At 43.6% G+C, this 10,337-nt stretch overlaps 1 protein-coding gene across 2 annotated transcripts in view; it reads left to right on the forward strand.

The window, feature by feature from the left end:
* Positions 1–6,930, forward strand: part of SLC9A1 (solute carrier family 9 member A1) — a 185,105-nt gene extending 178,175 nt beyond the window's left edge. Inside the window, exon 12 of one of the 2 annotated variants that reach the window (XM_060784525.2) lies at positions 81–6,930. In XM_060784525.2, coding sequence (XP_060640508.2) covers positions 81–409 — 329 coding nt within the window. In that variant the 3' untranslated portion in view covers positions 410–6,930. The remainder of the gene's footprint in view (positions 1–80) is intronic. The other variant, XM_060784526.2, reaches the window with a different exon arrangement.
* The last annotated feature ends 3,407 nt before the right edge of the window (positions 6,931–10,337 follow it).

Consider the following 10,337-nt stretch of genomic DNA (forward strand, 5'->3'; position numbering starts at 1 on the left):
TTTAAAAATATGTGCACATAGCATTGTTTTTTTGACTGCTCTTCTCTCCATTGTTGATGGCCTTCTCTCTCCTTCTCCAGACCCTCTTGCTTATGACCCCAAGCCGGGTTCAGAGAACCTCCCCATCATCACCATCGACCCGGCCTCCCCGCAGTCTCCGGAGTCTGTCGACCTGGTGAACGAAGCGCTGAAGGGGATGAACCGCCTCCCGCCATCCCCGGAGGAGGACGAAGACGAGACCGGGCTGGTGATGAGAGCCAAGGAGCCTTCCTCTCCGGGCACCGATGACGTCTTCACGCCCGGGACTGGGGACAGCCCCAGCAACCAGCGGATCATGCGGTGCCTGAGTGACCCTGGGCCAAGGCCCGATCCTGAGGAGGGGGAGCCCTTCATCCCCAAAGGGCAGTGAGCCCCGAAATGCACTACTAGATGGGACTTGTAGGGGGAGGTTCCTGCACGTTCACACAAACACAGACAACTCTCTCGTACATATCCATCACAGACTCTTTCCTCTTCTCTCTTGCTTTCTCTTCTCTCACTCAGTGTCTCTCCATCGATCATTCTCTCTCTGCTTCTGGGTTTTTGGGGGGGGGTTTTGGCTTTCATTTTGGAAGCTTTGTGCAGTAGTGAGAGAGCGCCCCCAAGTGGGTAGGTTTGTGAAGGCAGGAATTTGTCACAGTAGCCTTCTCCTGGGGGAAAAAAAGAAAGAAAAGCCAGTCTCCTCTCATTGAAAGAGTGTCTTGCTCAGGATTAGGCATGTTTTACTCTGTTAACGTTGTCTTCTGCAGTGCCAAAGGAACTGCGTTTTTTTTTCTTTTTGCGTGAGTGAAACCTCTTGTCCATTTGCACTTCAGAGAGCCAGTTTTGACCGTGGTTTGTTGGTTATTGCTGTTTTTCCCCATTTGTCCAAGACATACCAGAAAATGGGTTACTGTAAATCACACAATGATTTATATTAGACCAGTCACTACTTCTCAGTCTAACTTAGTTGCGAAGGGGAGGCATTATTGGGGTGCTGTGAGTTTTCCAGACTGTGTGGCCATGTTCCAGAAGCATTCTTCACCCACATTTATGGTAATCATCGTCAGAGGTCTGTTGGAGACTAGGCAAGTGGGTTTTATATATCTATGGAATGATGTCCAGGGTGGGAGAAAGAACTCTTGTCTGTTGGAGGCAAGTGTGAATGTTGCAATTGGCCATCTTGATTAGCGTTGAATAGCCTTGCAGCTTCAAGGCTTGGTTGCTTCCTGCCTGGGGGAGGCTTTCCAATGCTAATCAAGGTGATCAAGTGCAGCATTCCCACTTGACAAGAAACAATCACGACCAGCTAATCTCTCCCAACAAAGGATTCCCCCAGGCAGGAAGCAACCAAGCCTTGAAGCTTCAAAGCTTTTCAATGCTAGTCAAGTTGGAGCAATCACACTTGCCTGAAGCAGACAAACGTTGTTTCCCCCACTCTGGATGTTATTCCATAGATAGATAAACCCTGCTTGCCTAGTTTCCAACAGACCTCACAACCTCTGAGGATGCCTTCCATAGCTGTGGGCAAAACATCAGGAGAGAATGCTTCTGGAACATGGCCATACAGTCCAGAAAACTCATAGCAACCCAGAAAACCTTCGACAACATATCACACCAGGAAAGCTGAAGAAAGGTTGCTAACATCTGGATTTAGCCAAGATTATGGCTAGATTGTTGGACCAATCCCTCTTCTGCTTTCCTGTGGATTGATTATTGCTGGGCAGACATGTCCAAGGCAAGTCATGAAACTGGATTTCTAACGACAACATATCACATCAGGAAAGCTGAAGAAAGGTTGCTAACATCTGGATTTAGCCAAGATTATGGCTAGATTGTTGGACCAATCCCTCTTCTGCTTTCCTGTGGATTGATTATTGCTGAGCAGACATGTCCAAGGCAAGTCATGAAACTGGATTTCTAAGAGAGACCAAGTTTGGCTTCAGCTCACCTACTCTACTTTAGTGTACCATCTGCCAGCGTTCATGTTGGGAGTAAGAGGCTTCCAAGCTCCTCCCCAAAAATGATTTTTGGAATATCTGCATCACTGAGGCTTCAAGCCCAGTGGATATCCGTAGCTGTGTTTTTAAATAGCATGTCCAGCTTGTAAAGAGTTTGGGATTGTAACCGATCGCTCCATCGGAAATGCCGTACTATCCGACGCAACTTTCTAAATTGGACGCTGCTTGGAGCACAGCTTGGAAAAGTTGCTGCTTTGGGCGACAGGTCTCACTATCCCTAAAGTGCATGCCTCTTTCTCTTTCACAAGACCATCTAGGTCAGGCATGGGCAAACTTGGGCCTTCAAGGTGTTTTGGACTTCCAACTCCCACCATTCCTACCAGCCTCAGGCCGTTCCTTTTCCTTTTCGCTTAAGCGGCTGAGGGGGGAAAGGAAGGGGCATGAAGCTGTTAGGAATGGTGGAAGTCCAAAACACTTGGAGGGCCAAGCTGCCCATGCTTGATCTAGGTTCACATTCAGCCGCTGGCACTTGTCTAAATCAACAGATTATGTGTTCTCTTGCTGATCACTCCACTTGTTCTTCTTTCCTGGAATTATCCAGACTCTCTTCTCATGATTTAAATAACCTTTTATTAAGGCACTCAAAAGAGCATTTTGTTGACCAAAGATGAATACATGGTTGTACATAATGGAATTTTCGCTTTATTATTATTATTTTTAAAAAGACAGGGTATCTCTTTTGTAAGAAGAGGCGATAAACGATTCTGCAAAAGGGCAATGGGATACTATTAAAGGAACTCACTGTCCCCTGCTCTAGCTCAGGAAAGAAATACTAAGTTCTCTATCTCTCTGTAACCAAAAGCTTTAATCTTTTTTCTCCCCTTTTTTTTGAAGCCTCAGATTAAGTACTTGGGTCCCTTAGCCTTTTAGCAATACCTGACCCGGGGAAGATGTTATTCTCAACTAGTTTGCTTTGTCACATACCCGTCCCCAATCGGGAAGAGTTACTTTCTGGTCTTCAGCTCCCAGTATTGCCCAAACAACAGGAGCAATGGGGGATTCAAAGAGTAATCGTCCAAAAAGTAACTTTCTCAAGCTCTCTTCCTGTCCCCAAAAGAGCATACAGTAGAGTCTCGCTTATCCAACCTTCACTTATCCGACATTCCGTCTTATCCGACGTTCCTCTTTTTCTCCAGCATTTCTCCTTCAATTAAAGAACTGCTCCCCAACTCTCTCTCTCCATTCCCAATAAATGAAAAAGGCAACACAAGGAGGAGGGAGGAAAGGGGGGGGGGGGGAAGGCAGGACCAAAAGCGGAAGCGTCCTCCCTCCTTTCCTCTGTGATTTCCATGCTCCTCTTCCGCATCTGGGCACTTCCTGCTGGGCCGTTCCAGCCACAAGACGTTGCCTTGCTTTAACTCTTTGAGTCCCAGTTGTTAGTGTTCTAGGTGCCTAGCACCTCGTCAAACGGGTAACAGTAGGAGTCTCTGAATTATCCGACATTTCCGTTCTACCGGCCTGTTTATGTCGAATAAGCGAGACTGTACTGTATTTGCAACTGGCTTCTCACACATTGTTCCTTTACAAACACTTCTCAGCTCCATTCTTCTCTTGCCTGCCAGCCTACATAGCAGTTGTTTTCAACCTGTGGGTCCCCAGATGTTTTGGCCTTCAACTCCCAGAAATCCTAACAGTTGGCAAACGGGCTGGGATTTCTGGGAGTTGTAGACCAAAACACCAATGGGACCCACAGGTTGAGAAGCACTGCTCCATAGCATTATACCTACCTTTTCTCCACTATAGTCATTACCTTTCTGTAGGAAAGGACTGAGTACGCTTCATCCCTCCAGATGTTTTGGCCAGCCAACCTCACAAACGGCACACAATATATGGAAGGCCTATCCCAGAAGGTGGTAGACTTCCCTATGGTTCTCCCAGCTTAGCTTTCCCTTTCTCCACATCTTTTGCATATCTACCATCCCACATTTCTGCGAATCCCATTCTTATATTATCCCGGGATGCATATAAAACACTCTCATCATCCTTGCCAATCAGTTTTATATACAGTAGAGTCTCGCTTATCCAACATAAACGGGCTGGCAGAACATTGAGTAAGCGAAAATGTTGGCTAATAAAGAGTAATTAAGGAAAAACCTATTAAATGTCAAATTACGTTATGATTTTACAAATTAAGCACCAAAACATCATGTTTTACAACAAATTGACAGAAAAAGCAGTTCAATACAGGGTAACGTTATGTAGTAATTATTGTATTTACCAATTTAGCACCCAAACATTGCAATGTATTGAAAACATTGCCTAGAGCAGAGGTCCTCACACTTTTTAAACAGAGGGCCAGGTCACAGTCCCTCAAACTGTTGGAGGGCCGGATTATAATGTGGAAAAAAAATGAATGAATTCCTATGCACACTGCAGATATCTTATTTGTAGTGCAAAAAACACTTACAACAATACAATAATTAGAATGAAGAACAATGTTAACAAATATTAATACTTCGATGGGAAATGTGGGCCTACTTTTGGCTGATGAGATAGGATTTTTGTTGTTGTTGTTGTGTGCTTTCAATTTATTTTATTTTATTTATTTACTTTATTTCTATACCGCTTTTCTCAGCCCTCAGGCGACTCAAAGCGGTGAACAACATCAATACAAAACATCACAAAGCAGTATAGGGCAATTAAAAACAATTATAACATAACTTGTTAACATCCGTATAACAATCATTATCGCCTCAACAGTAAAATCAGAATCCAGTCTCATCATCAATTATTCCGTATTCCTATGTTCAATTACACTGTTTAATCAAATGCTTGTTCGAACAGCCAGGTCTTCACTTTCCTCCGAAACGCCAGCAGGGAGGGGGCTGATCTGATATCTGCAATTAGGGCGTTCCACAGCCGAGGGGCCACCACTGAGAAGGCCCTGTCTCTCGTCCCCGCCAAGCACGCCGGTGATGCAGGCGGGACAGAGAGCAGGGCCTCCCCAGATGATCTTAGTGTCCTAGTCGGTTCATAGGAGGAGATGTGTTCGGAGAGGTAAGTAGAGCCAGAACCGTTTAGGGCTTTATAGGCTAACGCCAGCACTTTGAATTGTGCCCGGTAGCAAACTGGCAGCCAGTGGAGCTGGCGCAACAGAGGAGTAGTATGCTCCCTGAGTGCCGCTCCTGTTAGCAACCTGGCTGCCGAGCGCTGGACCATTTGAAGCTTCCGAGCAGCCTTCAAAGGCAACCCCATGTAGAGAGCGTTGCAGTAGTCTATACGGGATGTAACCAGAGCGTGGACTATCGTGGCCAAGTCAGACTTCCCAAGTTGTTTCAGACTTAGGTTGACTCTGAGCGAGGGCCGGGTAAATGACCTACGGCCCTTATTTTGAGAACCCCTGGCCTAGAGGAAACAACTGTGGATCTGGGCAGGATAATACATTGGATAATACAGAACGTTGGATGAGCGAAGATTGGATAAGCGAGATTTTAGTGTATTAAGGAGTTGTGCTGTTGATTATTCTACAATTCTGTGTAAATCCACATTGCAAGCGATAGAGAGAGCCCAAGACACATTGCTTGCTGCTGGAGAGGCTCGAACCATACTGTGCTTGTGTTCAGTTTGAAAGTCCTCCTCATTTGCAGACAAGCATTCAGCCACGCCATTATCCAGGCATAATCCACAAACCATTTAACTATACCATGTGCATTTTGCATAGGAGAAGACCTCAGCCAAAGATGTTTTGACATTGCAGGGGTTCCCCATTACTTCCGGGCGCTTGAAGAAAGAAAAGTCTGGAAGGGGGACTGGTCCAGTGAGGTTGCTTTGACAGCAGATGCGGAGAACCTCAGGCTCTCCTGTTGTTTTGGACTGCAGTTCCCAAAAATTTCTCACCCCTTGACCATGTTGTCCAGGGTGTTGGAAGTCCTCTGCTTTTCCAAACCTTGGGCTTAGAATCTCCACTCCTGGGAATATCCAGTGACTCTTCTTCAAAACACATTCAATCCTCGTCTAAAAAAGGGGTCATTTTCAGTCCTGTGGGGTAGAATTGCCTCTTTTGGATCACGGGGAAGGAGTCACGACACCAAGATCTCCAGAATTTGCCCTTTTCCAGCTTCACAGAGTGTCACAGGTTGGCTTTCCAAAGGGGAGTAGGACCCTGTTTCTTTTCCTACATCAGAATTCCAAAGTTGGTTGATCACATTTATTTATTTTCTCAGCATTTAGGTAGGTTTTCTTTTTCAGAGTAAGGATGAGTGTACCTTGTATGCATGGCTGTGGAGAGTCAGGAAGGAAGGAAGGGTGGGTGCATAGATCTGTTGCTGGTTTTGCACTTTAGACGTGACTCTGTCCCCCAGACTTCTCTTCAAGGACTGTGCCATGCTGGTGCCTGCTGACCCCCTTCTGCCCAAGTAGGTCTTAGGCCTCCTCCCAACCCTACCCTGAAAGGGACCTTCCCCCATCTCTTTCCCCTTGCGCCGTGCCTTTTTTAGCCATACAGTGTCTGCCTGCGCAAAACGGTGTTGTGAATTTGCCGCTCTCTTCGTCCAGCCCAGAGGGCTAAGCCTAGGCCTGTCCATCGCTCTGTGTGCACCTGTCCGTCCTGCCACCCAAAACCAACCAACCCACCCCTCCTCCAGCACACCTGCCCTCGCTGGCAGTGGGGAGGGGCTGCAAGCGGCACAGGTAAGGGGAGGTGAGCGGCAGGAGGGGGCTCCACCTGGCTGGCCCCCTCCCCATCCACAACTCTATGTCCCTCTGCCCAAGGTGGGCTTCTCTGGCGCTCGCTCGCGGCTTCAGCCTGAGTAGAGGCCAGTTGCCTGTATGTGCTTTCCTGCTCTTGTCTCCAGCGAGGAGCCGTTCAAGCAATGAAAACCGTTGTATAAATAAAATGTGTAAAGAGAGTCTTTTTACATAAATATTCTAATAAATGAATGTTTAAATTTTTCATGGCTGTGACGTTTATTCCAGGTCTGCTGTTCATGCCACCTGGGGACCATGCCGTGTGCCATCTGTGAGGGACTTGCCATATATACTGGAATATGAGCCGAACCAAATATAAGCCGAGACATCTAATTTTGCCACAAAAAAACTGGGAAAACCTATTGACTTGAGTATAAACTGAGGGTGGGAAATGCAGCAGCTACTGGTAAATTTCAAAATAAAAATAGTTACCAATAAAATTACATTTATTTATTTATAACATTTATATGCCGCCCTTCTCACCCCGAAGGGGACTCATAGCGGCTTACAAGGTATATTTATTTTTATTTATTTATCGTGTCAGCAGCAACCAGACATTTGTACTACATTTTTAACAAAAACAAACAAACAGTCAAAACACAAAGTTTGCAAGCTTGGTAGTTGATTAAATGTTCTTTGACCAGGAAAAAATATTGAAAATATCCACACAGTTTCAAAACTTGATAAACTATAAAACGAAGCTACAGTTGAGAGGGAATTGTGGATGGGACACAGACAACAAAATCGAGACTGAAAGGTTTGGCACATCTCAACCCAGCTTTTTTTGCTTTTCTCAATTTATTTGTCATGTCAGGGCAACCAGTCAATTGTATTACATTTCTAACAGAACAAAACAAACAAACAGACAAAATACAAAATTTGCGAGTTTGGTAGTTGATTAAATGTCCTTTGACCAGTATCTGGCCACTTGGAGTGCGTCTGGTGTTGCCGCAAGGACATCCTCCATTGTGCATGTGGCAGGGCTCAGGTTGCATTGCAGCAGGTGGCCAGTGGTTTGCTCTTCTTCACACTCGCATGTCGTGGATTCCACTTTGTAGCCCCATTTCTTAAGATTGGCTCTGCATCTCGTGGTGCCAGAGCACAGTCTGTTCAGCGCCTTCCAAGTCGCCCAGTTTTCTGTGTGCCCAGGGGGGAGTCTCTCATTTGGTATCGGCCATTGATTGAAGTTCTGGGTTTGAGCCTGCCACTTTTGGACTCTCGCTTGCTGGGGTGTTCCAGCGAGTGTTTCTGTAGATCTTAGAAAACTATGTCTTGATTTAAGTCGTTGACGTGCTGGCTGATACCCAAACAGGGGGTGGGCTGGAGATGTCACTGCCTTGGTCCTTTCACTATTGGCTGCTACTTCCTGGCGGATGTCAGGTGGTGCAATACCGGCTAGACAGTGCAATTTCTCCAGTGGTGTAGGGCACAGACGCTCCATGATAACGTGGCATGTCTCATTAAGAGCCACATCCACTGTTTTAGTGTGGTGAGATGTGTTCCACACTGGGCATGCATACTCAACAGCAGAGTAGCATAGCGCAAGGGCAGATGTCTTCACTGTGTCTGGTTGTAATCTTCAGGTTGTGCCAGTGAGCTTTCATATGATATTGTTTCTAGCACCCACCTTTTGCTTGATATTCAGGCAGTGCTTCTTGTAGGTCAGAGCACGGTCCAGCGTGACTCCAGTGGGATTCCTTCCCAGGTAATCCTCAGAGTTCGGGATGCTTGTCTGTTCTTAAGGTGAAAGGCAAATGTCTGTGTTTTAGATGGATTAGGGATCAGCTGGTTTTCCCTGTAATAGGAGGTAAGAGCACCTAGAGCTTCAGAGAGCTTCTGTTCAACCATCTCAAAGCTCCCTGCTTGAGCGGTAATGGCACGATCATCAGCATAGATGAAACTCTCTGTCCCTTCTGGCAGTGGCTGGTCATTTGTGTAAATGTTGAACATGGATGGAGCAAGCACGCTCCCCTGAGGCAGGCCGTTCTTCTGTTTCCGCCATCTGCTTCTCTGGTCCTGGAACTCAACAAAGAAGCTCCTGTTTTGTAGCAGGTTTCCTATGAGGCGGGTGAGGTGGTAGTCCTTTGTGATATTATACAAGGTATATAATACATACAATATATTATATTATTAGCATAGTACAATACCAGCATTAAACATTTGCTATATTGCACCATACCACTATATCGTAATATTATTAGTAATATTACATGTAATATAAATATATAATTAGAATATATTATTATTATTATATTGCATTACATTATAATATTATACATATTATATGTATATACAATATATTATATATTTGAGGCATCAGTAGGTTCAATGTTTTGGAACATTTACATAAAACTGTAATTTAAGATTAGACTGTCCAACTCTGATTCAACCATTATTCTAAACTTCTTCAATGTCAATGTGCTGACATATCCTTCTAATAATAATAAAGAGAGTAAAATAATAAATATAATAATAGAGTAAAATAATGGAAATGTAATAATAACAGTAATAATAGAGTAAAATAAATGTAGTAATAATAAAGAGAGTAAAAGAATAAATGTAATAATAAAGTAAAAACATGTAATAATAAAAAGTATAATAATAATAATAATAATAATAATAATAATAATTTTATTTAATACCCCGCCACCATCTCCCCAATGGGGCCTCGGGGCGGCTTACATGAGGCCAAGCCCAACAGCATATTACAATAAAGTAAAACCAAAACACAATAACAAACACAGTAAAATACATACAACATATGAGTACAAAGACAATAAAGCAAAATCATACACAGTAAAATAAAATAACATAACAATGAGCGGGCTGCATGTTCAAGATAAAAACTAAGATACTAAAATCAGGATGAGATAGGGATGGAGCAGATTGTTTGTGGGGGAAGAAACTCGTAAAGGAACTGGGTCATAAATATAGACCTTCATACAGGTGGGGAATATATTCTGGGGACAAAAACCGTTGAGGGGGAGCAACTGTGTATGATAATATGGCTACTCTCCAAAAGCACATCGAAAATGCAATAATTACAATGATAAATAGAGTAAATGAATAAATGTAATAATAATAAATAGGGTAAAATAATGGAAATTTAATAATAACAATAATAGAGTAAAATAAATGTAATAAGTAAAATAATAAATATAATAATAAAGTAATAAAAGAAATAATAGAGTAAAATAATGTAAATATAATAATAATTGCAATAATAATAGTAAATAGAGTAAAAGAATAAATGTAATAATAATAGTGATTAATAAATGTAATAATAATAATAGAGTAAAATAATATAAATGTAATAATAATAGTAAATAGAGTAAAATAATAAATCTAATATTGACAACAGAGTAAAATAATAAATAACCTTGACTCGAGTATAAGCCGAGGCGGGGGGGGGGGGGGGGGTTCAGCCTTAAAAAAGGGCTGAAAAACTTGACTTGAGTATATACGGTACTTGGAAAGGCCATTGTGCCTGGTAAGGTGGAAGGCAGTAGGAAAAGAGCGAAGCCACATTCCAGATGGAGACACAATCAAGGAAGTCACAGCCCTGAGTTTGCAACCAGAGCAGGGCTGTTGAGGACAGGGTGACTTGGAGGC

Source organism: Anolis sagrei, chromosome X (genome assembly GCF_037176765.1).
Source record: "Anolis sagrei isolate rAnoSag1 chromosome X, rAnoSag1.mat, whole genome shotgun sequence".
Classification (NCBI taxonomy): domain Eukaryota; kingdom Metazoa; phylum Chordata; class Lepidosauria; order Squamata; family Dactyloidae; genus Anolis; species Anolis sagrei.